Consider the following 19,663-nt stretch of genomic DNA (forward strand, 5'->3'; position numbering starts at 1 on the left):
GTGACACAGGTCCTCCCGCCCTTCCCCGCCGCACCCCTGGGAGCGGGTCAGGCAGGCAGGTCACAGCACAGCCGTGTCTCTGCCACGGCCCCTTTTGCCCTTTGGCACGTGGCTGCCCTCTCTCAGCCTTCTGGTCACCAGGCATGGCAGCTCCCAATCTCATCACTTCCTGGAAGCCAACAGCCTGGTGATAAACAGTCACCAGCAGCAGACCCACTGATACCTGGAATGTTCCTCGTCCCACAGATGAGCCAGGTCCAGTTCTGTTGAGGGCTTCATAACTCAGTTCACTAGATTTGTATTAAATGCCTTACATTGATCCAGACTCACCCACCCTTTCTATTATCCACTGTCAGTAATGACTCCTCCCTCCTCATTTCATTTCTGGGGTGTTTCAGCTTTCCACTTTGGCAGTATGTGATATCCTGTTCATCTGATTCGCCAAGGAAAGGATTATGCCATCTGCTTTTATCTTTATTTAAGTTCTTCACACTTCCTTTTGGGAAGTTCAAGCAGTGACATTCGGATGGAGGGCAAACCTTTCAAATGAGATGGGTTTTGACTAGAAATTCTGACAGGTTAGCATTTCTCACAAGAATGAATCTGAGGTGGAAGAACAGCGCTTGAAGTTTTGTGTTTGTGACACAGCCACGTTTTCCAAAGACTATGTAATGGTTTAGGTGTTTCGAGAAGCCGCACTAAGAATAAATAGCGTTTAGAGGTTCCCTAAGATTCAAAGAGTGAATTGCACGTGCGGCCGCTGTTTGCATGCTCTGTTTGGGTAGAGGTCACGAGCCTTGGGTCTCTCTTGCTTCTCACATTGCGGAGAGGTGCTGGTGCGAGGACCCTCTCTTTTTATGACACGACTCCCTAGGACTAGTGCACGAAACGGGTCAGCTGCTCTGTGTGTGCGCACACACCTTTGCTTTTCAGCCTTCACAAAGAAGAAGGTAGAGCAGTTGCTTCCATTTGGGTCCAGTTGTTTCTAGTTGAGTGTTTTAATTGATGCCAGTAGTTATGTTATGTTCTTCCATTCAGCGGTCCCGGGAGGTGGCCTGAGAGTGAGCGCTCCCATGGTGTGAGTTCGTGGAAGGGGGCTGCACAGGGAACAGTGAATGTGTTTGTCATTCATGTGCGTTTTCTCAGGCAGCAGAGACCATGTGTTCTTCATTACTGCGTGATCCATGGCCTTGCTATGCTGGACCTCTGGTTAAATCTAGGGATTATTTAAAAAAAAAAAAAAAGCTGGGGAATTTATCTTGCTTCTTCGTGTTTTCTGTATTCACTTCATATTTGAAGCAGAGACAGAGTTCCCATTTTTGCATTGAGGACCCACTGCACCAAATGGCGAAGTACGTGAAACTGGTTTATAATACTCTTCTGCCACATTTTCAGTCGTTACCATCCCACATCCGCGCTCGGTGCCTCTGTGCAGCTTCTAACTTTTTAAAAAAGATTGTTTCCCATGTTAACATGCATTTGCCATGACAGTGACAGCCCGGAGTGAAGCCCTGGCCCGCCTGAGCCTAGGGGTGTGCAGAGGAGCAGATAACCCCCCGAGGATGCAGCGTCCTGTCCAAGCCTGTGTCTCAGCCCCTGCTGAGGCACAAATTAAGAAACAAGGGCTCTCACAGACAGAAGATGAGTGAGGTGACCAGATGGAAAATTAGGAGTCTAGCAAGAAAAGTTTTCAGATACTTATTCACAAATAGAAAAAGGATTTAAATTGGGGCAAGTATTATAAAATACTTGCTCTTATATTCTGACCCACCAAAAGTGTAACCATATCACCAGGCAGTCAGTTACTTCTTCTTAGTTACTTAAAGTTCTCCAAGTAATACCCCAGCTTCATCTCACTCCTCACTGTTGTGAATTAAGACACCTAGCCTGCCCAGGCAATTGTAATCACTGTGTAAATCAGAGAGATGTGATCCCGAGAAAGGCATCCGGAAGAATGATTTAGGATGACCTCACCTTCTATGTGACCTTCAGGAGAATTTCTAGTGTGTGATCGTTTTCAATTATTATTCCCCCCCAAAAAAGTTACCTTGATTCTAAAAGCAGGGAATTAAAATCCAGTTTGAAAAATGTAGAGACAAATGACAATCGTTTACTCAGAAAATTTTGCTCTAAAATACGTTAACCAACCCAGTCAGCAATCATAAGCTAACAACTTACTCTCTCTTTGATTTATAAGTAATCTGGAGACCCGACTTCCACGTGTCCATTACAACCTTCCTGGTACAGTGGAAGAATTCCCTAAATAAAAGGTGATTTGCTGCATTGAATTCATGACAAGACGGTGGTTTGAGAGAGTGCCAGAGGCCAGGCATGCCTGATCACACCCTCCAGTCTGTTCTAAAATGGTCTGGTGGAATTGTTTTCAGCCTTAAAGTGTCCTTGAATTATCTTTTTCTAGCCCATAGCAGTAATGGCTAAATAAGCAATTCTTTAAGTCCTTCCAACCAGAGCTGTAAATTAGCACTTTGCTTTGGGAGGGTGCCAGGCTCTGAGTTCAGCTTACCCTGTTTGGGGTCCGCATCAAGACAGCCCTGCAAGGTTCATTTGACAGATATTTTTGAACACCTACAATGGACAGAAAGATGGGAATACCTTTCTTTAAAACTAATCAGCTAAAATTGCTCTGGGAGCCTCCGTGGAGGAGCCATTGAAATGTGAGTCAGCTGTTTGTTGGAAAGCGTCCCAGTGTGGAGTGTCCGCCTCTGCGTGGTGGTCGTGCCTCAGACGTGACAGGCCGTTGGCGCTGGTCCCACGTGTGCACGTTTGGCCGGTGCTGCAGAGCGCAGGGTGCCTGTCACAGCAGACGCTCGGTGACACAGCGAAGACGGCAGCACCAGCCGGCAGAGAGATCCGGCTTTGCTCTCCAACTGCTCTTTCTTCCTCCTCTCAGCCCAGGGTGCCTGTCTTTCAGATGGACCCTTACACATCTCACCACCCCACTGCATCCTGTTTTATTGCTTGTCTTTCGCAGTTTCCCTTTTCTGTGTAAAAATGTGAGTACTGCCTCGTGTTTGTGTTAGGCTATATGTTGACAAAGGCGTTTTTGTTCCTTTTCCCCGCAGCAGCCTGGTAAAGAATCGCAGTCATTTCACCGTTAGGAAACTGGACGACTTGTCAGATACCCACGCCCAGTACCTGCCAGGGAGAGTGTGGAACCGCTGCCCCATTGCTTTGAGTGACCATTAATCTGTGAGGCGCTCGCTTGAAGGGAAAGGCAAACCTTATACTCTAGAGATACAGTCTGAACAAAGCAGCAGCGATCTCTGTCCTCCTGGAGCCCCTGTGCTGCTAGGGCTGAAATGAAGGCAAGCAAGAGGGCGTGTTGGTGAAGCGTGTTCAAACTCAGGGGCTGGCCTTTTGAATTCAGGGACAGCACCCTCGGCAATCCGGTCTGTGCTCTGGGACACTTAGGAACATCTTCACGCCTTCTTACCATCGTGAAAACAAGGAGAGGGTTAAAATGAAACGTGATCCTTTTCTCAGTCTGCAGCTAGCAGGATATGGTCCCTTTTCCTTTTTTTCTTACATTAGAAAAAAAAAAAAGGCTTTATTAATCACAGATGTCTCAACTGTCGAGACGGGGACTAGAGGGCGGTTTCCCTTCTCCCAGCAGTTTGGGGCTGTGTGTGTTCCCATGGTGGAACTCTCCTGTGGCGGCCAGAGGGGCAGGGCTCCCGCTTCCCCCTCCTTTTTTTTTAAGTTTTTTTCTTAATTTTAAGAAGAAATCTAGCATGGACTTTGGGTGAACTCTGACTTCAGCAGAGAACCATCTTTGTGGGGTTGTTTTCCCTTCAAAATAAGAGAAACTTTGATTTCCCCTCTTAGGGCTTCAGGCAGCTCACAACTGGCTTTCTCTTATACACACATGAGCGTCTTTTGAAATGAGTGGGACGTGCTGACAGTATCTTTATGCTACAGTTTACCCTGTCCTCTTAATAAGGGACAAGTTATTTTTTTAAATGGAAACAGAATGAAGTAATTCATCTAAGTTGCCTCACTCATCGTTCATACATCAAAAATGACTTTGAGTATGTAGCTGTTTACCACGCTAGGCCTATGATTGGAAAATCATTAATCCAAATCGCCATTGTCTGGGTACTCACAGTTTTGCATGCATGCCATGTAGCAAGTTCTGTGCTACCAGGGAGTCCGGGAGAAGCTTGCCTCAACCATCTTATGTTTGCAAATAGCAGTTTACAATTTGCAAAGCTCATTCCTTCTCGCTCCTTCATGTAATCCTACCGTAGCCCTGGGAGATGAGGGAATTCAGGTGCCAGGATGTTGGCCTGGGTCAGGGCCGTGGAGTGGAAGAGCCAGTCTCAAACTCAGACCCTGTGACAAGTCCAGAGTCCTTCCGACGTCCTCAGCTGATCTCCCACCTGGACCTTGCATCAGTGGAGCTTCCCCAGGCTGGGAAGAGACAGGCACATCCCAACGAGGCGTGTTGTGAGTGCCGGCATCCTCATAGATGCGGACGGCGGTGACAGGGTGGAAAGGCAGCAGTACTGAATGTACTGAGTGTTAAGTCTTTTTTGTCTTCCAAGAAAGTAGGAGTTGAGGGGAAGGCAAGAGATGGGAACTGAAGATGGGAACAGGGACAGTACAGTTGCCTTGAGTGACAAATGAGTTTTCCATCGTCTTTCTCAGGTGAGTTCAGTCCCGACCCCTCTTTTTGCCACCTTGCCCACACCGCACGTGCTGGGGGGTGTTCACGTGCTCCCCACACTCACCAAGGGCTCCTGGGCCTGGCTCTCGCCTGCAAGAAGGCATCACATAGGGCAGGCCGGTACAGGGACAGCTCTCATCTACTCTGAGTTACCATCTTGTACGTACATAGTTCAGACTCACAAGCTGGACGAAAATTAGATGTGACCTGTAGCTCGTCTCCAAACTGGTGGGGTATAGCACCAAGTCAGGATGTCACTGTTCACGGGGTCAACGTACGTTATCAGGCTCGTGAGCTCAGGCTGGAAAACAGCCTGTAGCTGGCAGTCAATTCACTGACTCACCCGTTCGGTTGTTGGTTTTTGGGTTTTTTTTGCTGCATGAAGGATCTTAGTTCCCCAAGCAGAGGTCGAACCTGGGCCTCTGCAGTGGAAGCTCAGAGTCTTAGCCACTGGACCGCCAGGGAAGTCCTGACCCATTCGTTATATATTCACCATAAACTTACTAAGCTCCAAGGATGTGCCAGCTGAGCACGTAGCTGTAAACAAACCAGACCCAGCGCCCGCCCACGTGTAGCCTGGAGTCTAGGTCACGGTGGCTTCCTGTCCTGACAGTTACCCAGCTGCAACTGCAGTCATGAAAGAGAGCCTGGCCGTGGGCCTCCGCCCTAGGATTACTCTTGTCATTGGCCTGAGCCGCCCACAATCCACCTGAACAGAGAGGAGGGGTCTCAGAGGGAGGAAGGGGGCCTTCCCAGCAGCGTCTGTGCCCAATCGTGACCCTTCAGACGCAGCGGGGCAGAGCCGCCGGGAGCTCAGCTGCGTGAGGCACCTGTGTGCAGACCAGTAATTTAGGATCTTCCCAAGGAGACCACCGAACTCGTTTATCGTGTGAGTCACGATAACTCCGGTAACACTGGAGACCTTAATTCTACTACATGTCATTAGGACCCGTTGTTGAATTTAAATTTTGCATCAGAGCAGTGGGTCTAGTGGTCAAAGTCTGTTCTTAAGATAACAAAAAATAATAGCAGGTCCTTTATTTCATTCTATTGATAATTGACTTAAGTAATTTTTAAGTGTTTTAAAATCTGATTTATGCATTATGTCACAGAGCATGTAAATGGACTGTTAAAATCCATTGATTTGGGCAAAATGAGTTTCTATGTTGAAAAGAAAAAAATAAGATTTTTTTTGGAAAGTGTCAAACAGCATGAAGAATTAAGTATTATTGTTAAAAACAAACTGGCGAGAGAAGGAACGTATCTGTTTGCTTCAGTTTGTGGTCATTTTTTCATTGCTAATCCCCCGGATTGTGACTAATGCATCAGATCTGCACAGCACGAAATATCTGTTAATCTTAGAGACAGGGGAAGACATTTTCCCTCTACATTTTCAGACTTCTGAAACGAAATAGATTTTCAAGGTAAAATTTAAGAAACGACGAAATTTTCTTCTTAGTTTGTAATTGCTGCTAGCATATTTCTAAGTCATGAATATTCCAGTAAAGTGAAATAATGTCACTTAAGTGACGATAAATAGTAGCTCAAGAAGAGAACCGCTATTCCCTAAAGCCCTGGTGAGCTCTGACCTTGGACAGCTTTGCCTCCCTCCTGGGTCTAGGCTGGACTGGTCAGGCCACGGCCACGTTGGTAATGCTCAACCTGCCAACTGAGGGAAAAAATCTCTTTTGAACCTACTTCTCAAAGTGCAGAGAACCAACTCTTACGCAGCTGAGCACCCAGAGAGAAGCTTGGCAGTGTCGTCTCTAATCTCTTTTTCTTTCTGAACCATTTGGTGAACCACCATCTCCTTTCCTAAGCAAGGCAGGGATGCCCTGAGAATCACACTTGCAAAGCCAGCCGGGTCCCATGAGGCCTTGGTGATGGACTGCAGTTCATCGCCTCGTGCCGCCCAAGCCCGCTGGGGCTGCTGCCCGGGGGCGAGGTCTGCGTGTCGGGGCGACGGCCCTCAGCTGCCCACCCGGCCCAGAGCTCTCACTTCTCCGTAACCCCGCACGTTTGGGGGACACAGAGACTGTGCCAGGTCTCCCGGTGGGCGGCCTCTTCACTGAAGGTTCATATTATGGGCCGCGTTGCTCCCGTGCTGCGTCCCCCCAGATGCTTGCTTTTAGGCACCCAGACACGTGGAAGGTTCGTTTGTTGGCTTAGGCGGTGTCCCCGTCACTTGGGACGTGTGAGGGTTCTGCTGGCGACGTTGAGGCCTGCAGTTGATTCGGTTTTATGAAAGCGAGTCTGCCTCTGTCGTTTTCCTACCACGGAGCTCCATCACGGACGCTCGTCACCTGTCGGGGACGCGCCCACCCCCCCCTCCAGCCGGGCGCCACCTTCGTGGTTCTCTGTCTCGTGTGGTTGCGGCTGAGTGAATATTCCTCGAAGCAACGCCCGTCCCGAGAACAGGGCCGCGGGTCAGCTTGCTCTGTTTCTCTGGGCTGGGATTTCTGCTGTTTCCAGTCAGTACTTCCCAGGTGTCTGCTGTACGCCAGGCACCGCGCCAGGCCCCGGGCACACCTTCGGAGACACGTCAGACGAGGCCCCCGCCCTCCTGGAGCTTACGTCCTTGTGAGCTCCTCCTGATGGGTTGTTCAGGCCCAGCTCCTTCAAAGGCCAGCTTCAGCGTCACCTCCTTTAGGAAGGCCTCCGTGATCCCTCCACCTGATTCCCCTTCTTCTCAACCTCTACGAGAGTTTGTACTTGCTTACAGCATGAAGTGTCACAGTTCTGCCTGAATGATGGTTATGTGATCACTGAAAGCCCTGCAGGTGGGTCCCCGGGGTAAAGGAGGATGTAGGTTTTGCCATCTCTGTCCAGTGGCAAGTACAGGGCTTGGCTCTGCATCCCAGCACAGCAAAGGCACAGTAAACGCCTATGAAGTACATCCCCTGCTGTGGCCAGCACATTGCCTTGCTAACATTGATAGTGGGTACTTAGAAACACTTTAGCTGAGTAAAGTATCATCTACACGTGGACTGTGCAACCCCTCCTCTTCCTTCTGTCCTTCCTGTTGTCACCGCAGCAGGAGTGCCCAGGGTAGTGACAGTGCCTGCCTTGTTTGCCCTTTACCCTAAGTCAGCACCTGAGAAAGTCCCCAGGAAGCTCCTTACAGCAGGCGTGCTGTTAACTTCATGGCTTCGTTCTGCTGCCTCCTCCCGATGGTACCTGAGGAAAACGAGGCTGACGTGGGGACGTTTTAGTCACTCTTCTGTGAAAAGAAATAAAATAAAAATATATGCTCACACACACACATATACACGAGGAAGGGGGGAGATGCTGTATTGAGCCTGAGTCTGCCTCTGAGAAAATCTAGACTTTGAAGAATGAGTGATCCAGCTTGAAACGCGTCATCTGTTTATGGAAGATTATACCCTCTCCCCTGCTCCCCTGCAAGGCTCGGCTGAGGAGGGAACGGGCAGCAGTTAGACGGCGCTCCGCTGTCTCGCCCGGGCATCTGAGCGTGAGCGGGAAACTGCTGTCAACTCTGTCGTACATGTAATCACAGGACTGGAATTAACTGCCTTGCTTTGTAACTGCAGCAGGTAATGGTCTCCAGTGCCGCAGAGGTAAATACAGCTAATACAGGCAGCTGAATAACATCATCTTTTTAAAGGTTAATTTTAATTTTCAAGACTTAACCAGATTTAAGAAAATAACAAGCATATAGTGAATGATCTCGCTCCTTCCATTTCCTAAAGTGAAGCGGTTTATTCCATTTTGCTGTGGGAGGAGTCCTTCAGAGTCCAGTGCTCGGGACAGGGCCAAGAAGTGTCCCAGGTCACTGGTCTTCTGTTTGTAAAGTAACGTCTCACGTAATTCCACAGATCTGTTGAGTGTCAGCTGTTACCTAAGTGTGTTTATATCTCCTTTTTTCTCCTGAAAAATTAACAACTCAGGGTCGACTATATTTAATTTTTCGAATCCAGTGAGAAGATTCATTTGGATATATTTTCAAGTAACATTTTGGTTACTTGAGGAAGGTTTCTCCTACTCACATTTCTTTTTAAAATGTGTTGTTGTTTTGTTAAGTGTTACTGGTATTTTCTCCAACACGTGAAGTAACTTTGCTGAGGCTGAGAGCAGAGGCTGCAGATGCCTGTGTAGTTCCAGAGAACGGCTGGGAAACAAGGGGCCGTGAGCTGGATTTCCCAGTGATCCAGCCAGCTTTACCCTTCCACACTGAACTTTCTAGAAGGGTGCCGTTTGTCACAATGCCTGACCAGCTCACGTCTATACCAATTTATACACCCACGCACGTATACATACATACAAGTATACCTCGTTTTATAGCACTTTGTTTTTCTGTACTTCACAGATGCTGCATTTTTAACTAATTGAAGGTTTGTGGCAGCTTTGCATCGAGCAAGTCTGTTGGAGCCATTTTTCCAATGGCGTTTGCTTGCTTTTGTCTCTGTGTCACATTTGTTGAGTCGTGCAATTTTTCAAACCCTCCACCAGCAAAAAGATTACAGCTCGCTGAAGGTTCAGATGATGGTTAGCATTTTTTAACGATAAAGTATTTTTTAATTAAAGTATGTACATTTTTTTAGACAATGCTATCGGACACTGAATAGACTATAGTAAGTGGAAACGTAACTTTTATATGCCCTAGGAAACCAAAAACTCTATGACTCACTTTATTGCGTTATTGGTTTTATGGCAGTGGTCTGGAACCAAACCCACGACGTCCCCAAGGTGTGCCTGTACTCGTGTGTGTTTATTTATTTATTTTTTAAAACATTTTATTTTTTAATTTATTTATTTTTGGCTGCATTAGGTCTCTGTTGCTGCGCGTGGGTTTTCTTTAGTTGCGGCGAGCAGGGGCTGCTCTTCGTTGCAGTGCGTGGGCTCTAGGCACACAGACTTCAGTAGCTGTGACTCGTGGGCTCTAGAGTGCAGGCTCAGTAGTTGTGGCTCGTGGGCTCAGTAGTTGTGGCTCGTAGCCTCTAGAGCGCAGGCTCAGTAGTTGTGGTGCACAGGCTTAGCTGCTCCACGGCATGTGGGATCTTCCCAGACCAGGGCTCGAACCCGTGTCCCCTGCATTGGCAGGCAGATTCTTAACCACTGCGCCACCAGGGAAGCCCATGTTTATTTATTGAGTGGTACTTCTATTCATGGGAGTGAGTGAAACTGTACATTTATCCACCAGGATTAGTTTTTAACTTCCTTTAAATTCTTCTTTAAGCCATTCTTTCTTGGTTCTTGTCTGTCAAGGAGATGGGTGAAAATAATTCAAACAGTGTGTCCTCCAATGTCTGTGATATTTTAAGTGACAGTGACATTTTGAGCCTGTGCGATAATGATGCTGGTCTCCAGGACTGGTGACTTGGGGGGTTTTGGAGGGGGCAGTACACCTGGAGAAAAATCACCTCTAGCAAAGCTCAAGTTGGGGAGCCATTTGATGGGTGAGCATGTGGACATTCCCCCCAGGGCAGAGCCACCAGACACCGCTCCCGGCAGCCCCTGAACTTGGTGTGCACCTGGGTGGTGACGCTGCTCGTCGGCACAGCGGCACCAACCAGGACTCTGGGGGCTGCCAGTCACACTTGTTTGTTTCTCGCTCTTGCCCCGCAGACTCGCTGTCCGTCTCCAGCAACGATGCCAGCCCGCCTGCCTCTGTGGCCTCCCTCCAGCCCCACATGATGGGGGCGCAGAGCTCCCCGGGCCCCAAGCGCCCAGGCAACACGCTGCGCAAGTGGCTGACGAGCCCCGTGCGGCGGCTGAGCAGCGGCAAGGCTGACGGGCATGTGAAGAAGCTGGCCCACAAGCACAAGAAGAGCAGGGAGGTCCGCAAGAGTGCCGACGCCGGCTCGCAGAAGGACTCGGACGACAGCGCGGCCACCCCGCAGGACGAGACGGTGGAAGAGGTCAGGGCCTCCGGCATCTCCCTCCGGGTCGTGGGAACAGCGAATACACCCGTCTGGTGGTTTTCCCTAAGTTCTGGAAAGGACCAGGGTCAGAGCCCCGCTCCGTTCTCCTAGCAGCGTCTAGAGTCAGGGACCCATGCGTGGCCTCGGATCAAGAAATCAGAGGACCGTGGGCAACCCCGCCTGCTTCAGGAGAATGTGGTGCCCAGCCACCGTAGCCCCCTCTCACCTCCATCACAGGCAAAGCCAGGGGTGCCTCCCGGGAGGCAAAAGATTTACGTGGCCCCTGAGGTTAGCACTCAACCACGGGGGCGGCATTTTGCAAGGAAAGCACCAGTTTTAGACTTGGAAGGACTAAGGGGATGTTTGCATCCTCCAGTTACCTCCACCACCACCCCTGCCCCCGTACTCATACATATTCATGCTTATGTCTTGTCCTGAGTAGAAAGCACACAGTTAATACACTTTGCTAACCCAGCAGTAAACACTGGATTATTCCCATGTCATCGAAGATAAATGTATGTAGGTCAGCCAGGAATTACTTTTAATTTCCCCTTTTTTGGAGGAGGTGGGAGCTTAAAATTATACTGCAAGGAACCGAATTCCTTTATGGTCCCCAAGATGAACCTTCAGCAGTGTGGTGTCAGTGAGGGGCCCTCAGAGTTTTTAACTTGGACCCCTATCCCCCAGTTCCCTCACAGGCTCAAAAAAAGGCAGAGAGAGAGAGAGAAGACAGGATTTGTATCGTTCAATGTATTTTGCAGATGTGGGGTTTCTGCTGCTTTTTGCCCGGGCGTGTTTTCGCTGTGGGTTTTCACTGGAGCGTAGGGTTCATTTACGTCCTCATCTCTCTGTTTTATATACTGTGTCCCCGTGATAGAAATGAAAAACTGAAATTTTTTTCTAAAAGTAAGAGTGGGGGGAAATTAATGGGATACTTAATTCAGATTCTTAAAGTACACCTTGAATTGTATTTTTCTCTATGTCCTCCTGATGTCAGTGAGTTTTATTTGAGCAAAGTAACAAAAAGTGAAGTATGAGACTAGAGAAACTAAGGGTTACGGTTCCGATTTTTGAACCTTCTTTTTAAATTGGCTTCTTGAAGATCAGATGTGTTCAGAGCCTAACGGTTAACGTTGGCAGTTCCTTCCCAAGACACTGTCAGTGGCCCTTCCCTCGTCCAAGTTGGCAAGCGAGGGAGCTGGGTTGCTGGAGGGAGTGGAAGCTCCCGCCAGGGTTGGAAGGAGCTTGGCCTTGACTTCTGCTCTCAGTTTCGATCCCGGCTGTGCTTTTCCAGTTAACCCCTGAGGGCTCAGTTTCTGTGAACTGACATTGGACAGTCAGGGCCGGGTTCCAATGGGCGAATGTTGGTCTGGTTTCAGAGAGGCCGGAACGAGGGCCTGAGCAGCGGCACGCTCTCCAAATCCTCGTCCTCGGGCATGCAGAGCTGCGGAGAGGAAGAAGGGGAGGAGGGGGCCGATGCCGTGCCCCTGCCCCCGCCCATGGCCATCCAGCAGCACAGCCTGCTGCAGCCGGATTCACAGGACGACAAGGTAAGGGGGGCCCACGCCCACACCGAGCCTCGCCAGGAGAGGGCCTGGCGGTTGCCTGCCGCTGTGCCCCGGCCTCCTTGCAGGACATAGAGAGCGACCCGGGCTGTGAAAAGGCACCTGGAAGATGCCTTTCACCCCAAAAATATAGATAGCAAAGGCCATTTAGACTAAGCTGTAGGAACCCACGCAGTCTCTCGTACACGTGTGCTTGTATAAATACGTTCAGTGCATTTTTAATGGATGCTTTCGTAATTGCTACTTTTCAAGTCATTTTAATTTTTCTCACTGTACTAACCAGGGTCCCTGAGAGGGCAGAGAAGTCGTACGCCACCTGCGTGATTGCGTCCTAAACGCACACGAGCCCATCTGGTTCTCTCTGTTAGGTGTCTGCACACAGGTGTGGTTTTCAGATGGGATGGATTGCTGTCCAGTTCCTTTTACCAGCATGGCAAACATCTGGGTCAAACCGGAGTTTGTCAAAGTGCAGGAATCAGTTCGAAACCATGAATTTCCTCTTTGGATGTATGCAGAGGCTTCAAGCCAAGTAAATCTTATTTTTTGTTTTCTGGGTTTTTTTGAGTTCTTACATAATCTAAAATTACTCTGTACAGCCCTAAACTATCAAGAAGGAAACCTGGTAACTGTGGCTTATACATCCTCTCAATTTCTGGCCCATCCTGCTTCTCCAAATTGGCAGGTGTTGAAAACCATCCTATGGAGTTATTACTGGTGCTTTTTTTTTGGCAGAAACTAAGGTTTCTGAATAAAACAGATGTTTTCGTCAGTTTTCCCCCTTCGTCCCCTTTTTCCTTCCCTGACTTCCCTCAGTGCTAACACAGTCACTCGCTGGATGGGCCCGTGCGTGATGACCCGGGGTCGCCCTGGCTCAGTGATCGACGGCCGTGAGGCCAAAGGCCGATCACGCGTTAGCCCTAACCTGAGGCGCCTTCTCTGTAGAACTCCTCTTCTCCCTCCTGCTCCGGGCCCCTCAGTGCACAGCAGGGGCGCAGTGGGCTTGGCAGAAGGAGGGAGCTTGGGTTCGAGTCTGGGTTTTGGAGGGCATCTGAGGTACAGACCCTGTGCCATGGGGGGGAGGGGTGGCGGGCAGGGTGGCCTGAGATGGGAGAGAAGCTCGCGCCCCACTGCCCAGAGCAGACCCGCCAGGAAGCCAGGCTCTGACAGCTCCTGGGTTATTTTGTAGCGTTCTAAGCCATAGCTCTTTAAAAGCAGAAAACTGGAATTGTGTAAATATGGATGGTTAGCTGAAAGTGAGGTGCCAGGCCTGGTTGACGTATTCACCGAATAAGAGGGTCTTTTTCTCCATTGAAAGAGTGGATTGCACTATATTCTTCTGTTTGCCAAAATCACTTATTGGTTATCGTGTTACCTCTTTGGGTATTAGCCACAGAAATTCTTCCTTTACAAAAGTCTATAGTGATGTTCCCGGAGAGTATATTATCTTGTGACTAATGTTTTGTTTTGTTCTGTTTTCTCTTTTCGTAAACTTTCACTGCAGCATTATGTTGATTTGTGTTCCGTGTCTGTTTTGGCTCAGTTTCCTTACCTCTCCATTTGAATTTTTTCCTTGTTTTCTTCACCTCATCTTCCAGATTTCATTAGACCAAGCCAACATTTGTTTTGCCAAGTGCATATCTGGATCCGCATTGTAACAGCCTCGTTGTAAACGTATAAATCCGTATCTGTCTGCTGTGAGACATGCATCGTTAGGACAGCTAGCCGTGTGTCACATGCATCTCTGCTGTCCTTAATATGAAGCAAGGTTCATATTACACCCCTCTTCTAGTTTCCAGTAAATTAACGGTGCAAGTAATCTGCAAACACAGCGTGTTTGCTAATTACTGAAACTCGAACTCAGTAGCCCCTCCCCCAGATTCCTTACCTGTCCACCCCTGTACACCCCGACTCTAGCCGTAAATGGCATCTGATAGCTTGTGAGGCCACAGATCTCCTGTCCTCTGCACTAATCACTGGGGAAGTGGATGGCACAGAAAATGGTGAGCTTGTCCCCCTCTTCCCTGTCTGGCCAGTACTCCCGGTTCCTTTCCTTTTCTTGTTTCTTTCTTTTAACCCCATCCACAAAGTAAAGCCATTTTTAGTATCCAGTTTTGTTTCCCGATTTTTTAAAGGGTTCACTCATTAGCCCTTAAGCCTTTCACTCTTCCGTTGATCAGATTCTCTGCCTTTTCCTCCTTAGCCAGTAGCCTAGCCAGCAGTTGCAAAAGTTAGAATTTTCCCGTGCCCAGTCACCTCTTTGAAAAACATTCTGATGGTACATGACTGCTGATTAGAAACAGACTTTGTCTGCTTTCCACATGTATCCCAGACAGGTCTTATTTAGTATTTCATGTCAGAATATTGTAAATTTTAAAAGATGACTTGAAATAAATGCAAACAAAGACAAACTTGTGGTCTTTTTGTCTGGAATTACTTTTGAAAGGAGATTGAGCTTGCAGGAGAATTCTGTCTGCCCAGTGACTAACACGAGGCATTTCCCTCCCCCTCTCTTTTTCTCAACTTCCTCCATAGGCCTCTTCTCGGTTATTAGTCCGCCCCACCAGCTCCGAAACGCCGAGCGCAGCCGAGCTTGTCAGTGCGATCGAGGAACTCGTGAAAAGCAAGATGGTAAGGCTCCCCAGAGACTCAGGCTGAGGTCTGGAAGCTGCTCCAGGGTGCTACTTGTAGGTGGGCGGGCCCTCGTCCGGGTGTGGCTCTGGTCTGCAGGACAGAGTTCGGGAAGCCCAGGCCCACCCTCAGGTTCAGTAATTGGCTTGAAGGACTTACAGAACTTAGAGAAGCCGCAGATGCGGTTCATTGCTGTGAAAAGACACAGGTGAAGATCAGCCAGGGAAGGGGTGCAGGAGCAGGTCCAGGAGGGTCCGGTTCAAGCTGCCATTGTCCTCTCCCAGTGGAGTCATGTGCACAACACTGACTCTCCCCACCTCGCACAGTGTGTGATGATATGTGCAGGGTGTCACCAGCCGGGACACCCCCCGCCCCGCCGAGCCTTGGTGTTCAGAGTTTTTATTTGGGCTCAGTCACATACACGAGGGTGAGCTCACATGGCTCACCCTTGTCCCCTGCCTCTCCAGGGATTAAGATAGGACGTGGACCAAAGCCCTCACCCAAAGTCACACTGTTAGCATAGACTGTCTGTCTTAGCCCCCAAACCCCAGGTAAACAGAGACTTCATCAGGCAGGACATTCCACAGGCTTAGAGGGACCTCCCAGGAGCCAAGGTCAGTCCTTTCCTGCACCCACATTGTCTGCGGTGCTGGCACCGTCATAGCCAGTGTGGTCAACTCCAGTCTTGTCCGAAGCTGTGCACAGGGTCATTGGACTCCCAGGCACCACTGGGAGTCTCTCTCTCTGTCTCTGAGATCTTTCACTTGGGTTTGCAGTGTATGAGAGAGAAGGGTTTGCATTGCTGTATAAGGGCTTTATTCTTTTTGTGACCTCTCTGTTGCCACTTGGTCAACATGGATTCATTTAATAAAAGCCCCAAATCAAATGTTGATTTATTGAAGTTAGACAGGTTTGCATTGTTTCTAACTAATTCAAATCAATAAACTTCTGTGTTTCTTTAGTTTTCCTGTGAAATAGAAAACCCAGTAATGGTAACAACATTTTAGACTAGTATATCCTGCTACCCTACAACATCTTTTAAAAGTCACACCTCCTAAAGTAAAAGCCCTCGGCCTCTCCCACATTCCATTCTCCATAAGAGTTTGATGTGTTTCCCTCCAGACAGTTTCTTTGTATATACTCCCCACAGCAGCCCTACGAGGTAGGCATGTACTATCATATTCTCATTTTACAGATGAGAAAACTGAGGCACACAGAATGCTTAAAAAGTTGACCAGCTGCTAAGGGGCAGAGATAGAAATCTACTATAATTTATTTAAATAAATTCATAATAATATATATCAATTGTTTTCACTTTTCACTATTATAAACATAAACATCCATTGTTCATTTATATGTGTGATTAAACACGTAGGGTAAATTTCCAGCACTGGAATTGCTAGATCAAAGGGTATACAGTTGATCCTTAAACAACGTGGGTTTGAATTTCGTGGGTTCACTTACATGCAGATTTTTTTCAATAGTGAATACTCTAGTACAACACAGTCTGCCTGGATTGAATCCACAGAATCAGAACCACAGATACCGAGGAACCACGTGTACAGAGAGTCAGCATCCCAACCCCTGCATTGTTCAAGAGTTAACTGTACTTCTTTAAGGTTAGGAATTTATCTTCCAAAGCCAGTATTAACTAGGTACCATGTATATACCTCCAGTTTCTTCTCCCACCCACCCCTAAGCAGCTTCTAATGAGGCTGGTTGACTAGGTCAAATGGGGAATTGTATCCAAAATTCAGACTGACAGGTAGTGCCCTGCCGTAGCTGGAATTCTCCCTGCTTGGTGTTCTGTGCTGTGATCTGAGAAGGACGCAGTGGGCTTCGAGCTTAGACAAGACATTAGGCAGGAGGGCTGCTAGGACTTGGTAAATAAGTCAAGAACTTGACTCCACTGGTCAAAAATTTGGGATCATGTCAGTAGGAACTGAGCTAAACCACATCCTGGCTATCTTTTTGAGAGACAAGTTGATTAATGGTCTAAAAAGATGCTTAAATTATATCTAATGAGTTTTCAAGCATTCTTAAACATCTTCAAAACAGCCGTTTATACACATCAGTTATATGATCATTAAAATCATTTTTGTCTAGTAATTTAAGTAGTTTTCCCAAGGAATGTTGTGAGACAACACTTTGTCAACCTGCTCGTCATTATTCTGCAAGTATCTGAATGGATTACATTGTAAGTGGGCTGAGATTCATGTGTAATTAATTCAGATGGACTTCAGATGGAGAGGAGATCTATGGCTGGTCTCTCAGCTCTTACTGCTTTACTCCCCCTTTTAAGTTCTGAATAATTAAACTTTATCCATTGAAACTGACTTATTTCTACTCACTTGTGTCTCTTCTGAAGTTAACGGGCATAAAGCTGTTGGCAGAGTGGAAAGGGCGTAGGTTTTGGAATCAGATAGGTGTGGGTTCAGACTCTCCTACTGACCGCTTCCGCCTCTCTGAGCCCATCTCTCAGCTGGAAACAGGGGATGGTAAACCGACTGCTGTTTTTTAAGCTCCCAGCCGGGTTCCCTCCACCTGGGCGCTCACTTGTGCCTCCCCTCCCCGTTGCAGAACCATATTTAGGCTTTCTATGGTGAGCGCATCTCTTCTTCATTCTACATGGAATGTAATCTAAATTCTGCCCTCTTTTCAGGGGAAACAACTCTCCCTTGGTTTCTGGTCACTAATCCTCAAACAGGAAGTACTTTTTGTCACTAAAACCTCTAGTGAACCATTTTAATATCCTTCACCCTGTCATGCTCCCCATGACTCTGAGTTCCTCCTGCGTATTTCCCCGTGTGCTGTGGCTCCTTGGTCTTCCTGTTCGTTTTCCTGAGGGCCGTCTCTTAGGCTCTCATGACTTCGTGATCGGATTTGAATGCTGAACCATTATCCCGCCAAATGTGTGTGTGTAGTGGACTGGGAAGGCGAGGGGAGAAGGTGTCCTGCTGTCGTGTGGTGTGTGTTCAGGGAACTGACTCTCCTCGCCCTGAACCTGCGGATTCCGTCTGAAAAGGAGAAACCGCCCTGCACACCTTTCCTTGGAATTCGCCTCTCTCTCCACCTCCACGTTCCTGATCAGTATTGGAAGGTGTGGGCAATGGCGGCTGACAGCTGCAGGGACTGAATTTGACTTTGGAGTTTTCTTCTCTTTGTTGATCTGAATATAAAGGGAGATACAAGAAAGAATGAAAATCAATGAAATAAACATGTAGCTCAAGATATTAGAAGAACAACAAAATTTTCTTTAAAAAAGCAGAAGGAATGAATTCACAGAGATAAAAGCAGAAATGAATGAGTTGGAAAACAGAAAAATAGAGTAAGAAATAAAACCCAAAATTTGTTCTTTCAAAACATACGGACTTCAGGTAACCTTCCAAAGAAAACAGCCCAAATTCACAAAAGAAGAAATTACAAAGGAAAGATAAACTGAGGGAATTGAAACAATCATGACATGTTACTTTGTTCAACGCTTTGAAAGCAAATTTGAAAACCTGGATGAAATGGGCAGTTTCTTAAGAAAATCAGTTTACCAAAACTAACCTCAGAAGAGCTAGGTCTGCACAGGTAGTCTCTCTTCATTTAAGAAACAGGGAAAGTTGACAAGAACCTACCCACAAAAACCCACCCAACCCAGAAGGTTCCACAGATAATTCATCCGAACATGTAAAGTCCCAGTAATTCCAGCTCTGGGGCAGCTTTGAGCCTTTCCACTCGTGCACAGTTGGTGGGAGAGCCGCTGGGTGGCCAGGAGTGGATGGCACAAGCGTGACTGCAGCCTTGGGGTGCGCCTGCACCCTCCCTGGCCACCCACCGGGGTCCACACCAGCATGTCCAGGAGAGGCAGCGGAAGGAGCCTGGATGCCACTGGGGCAGGTCCAGACGGGGCCTCTCCGCCCACTCCTCTGCGTGAGCGGCCATCTGGAACCTTTCTTGTCTCTCTCTTTGCTCACCGTTCAAGTGACCGTAATTAAAGCTAACGAGCTTCAGCTGTTTCCTTGCACATCTGGGCAGGAGAGAGCCGCTGCTCCCTCCCTCGTCCTCCAGCCTCCAGTCTCCTGAGTCTCCTGTCCAAGGCCTCCAGGACCCACGCGCATGGACCAGGCCCTGCTGCTACCACGAAATGTGTGCTTCCACTAGAGGTCAAGAGCTATTTATTTAAAAATAAGAATGCTACTTTCCCATCAAGCCCCGTTCCTTAACTGTTTTTCATAACTAAGAGCAGGAGTTGGTGTGTTTGTACAGCTCCATGGGTTTGAACAAGATTGCAGGAACAGACTTGGTGTTCTCAAAGCTGTGCTCAGTGATGGCGCCAGCTTCAGCCTGTTACTCTTAGGGGGGAAATAGGACGAGCATTAGAGGTTTTAATATGGTAGGAAATATTAAGTGTTCTTGTAGTTTGTACTGGGCTTTTGTTTGAAGAGAAGTAAATCACATTTTCCCCGTTAAGTTGCTGAAATACCTTTTGGTCATCTCTGCCCAGCCAGGGTGCTTTTGAAAAATTTAAAAGAACTATCACCTATTTGCAAATGATGTGACTGACAAGGGATTAATCTCCAAAATACACAAACAGCTCATGCAGCTCAATATCAAAAAAAAAACAACAATCAAAAAATGAGCAGAAGACCTAAATAAACATTTCTCCAAAGAAAACATACAGATGGCCAACAGGCACGTGAAAAGATGCTCAACATCGCTTATTATCAGAGAATGCAAATCAAAACTACAATGAGGTGTCACCTCACACTGGTCAGAATAGCCATCATCAAAGGGTGTGGAGAAAAAGGGAATCCTCCTACACTGTTGGTGGGAATGTAAATTGGTACAGCCAGTATGGAGAACAGTGTGGAGGTTCCTTCAAAAACTAAAAGTAGAGCTACCGTATGATCCAG

At 47.8% G+C, this 19,663-nt stretch overlaps 1 protein-coding gene across 10 annotated transcripts in view; it reads left to right on the top strand.

Moving 5' to 3' along the window:
* TRIO (trio Rho guanine nucleotide exchange factor) overlaps window positions 1-19,663 on the top strand; it is a 371,525-nt gene that overhangs the window by 320,646 nt on the left and 31,216 nt on the right. For 9 of the 10 annotated variants that reach the window (XM_030856581.2, XM_060295665.1, XM_030856580.2 and 6 more), the window contains 3 exons: window positions 10,274-10,566; window positions 11,949-12,119; window positions 14,667-14,762. In XM_030856581.2, the coding sequence (XP_030712441.2) occupies window positions 10,274-10,566; window positions 11,949-12,119; window positions 14,667-14,762 (560 nt within the window). Of the gene's footprint in view, window positions 1-10,273; window positions 10,567-11,948; window positions 12,120-13,635; window positions 14,637-14,666; window positions 14,763-19,663 lie in introns of those variants that run through there. The other variant, XM_060295672.2, reaches the window with a different exon arrangement.

Source organism: Globicephala melas, chromosome 3, assembly GCF_963455315.2.
Source record: "Globicephala melas chromosome 3, mGloMel1.2, whole genome shotgun sequence".
Lineage (NCBI taxonomy): Eukaryota > Metazoa > Chordata > Mammalia > Artiodactyla > Delphinidae > Globicephala > Globicephala melas.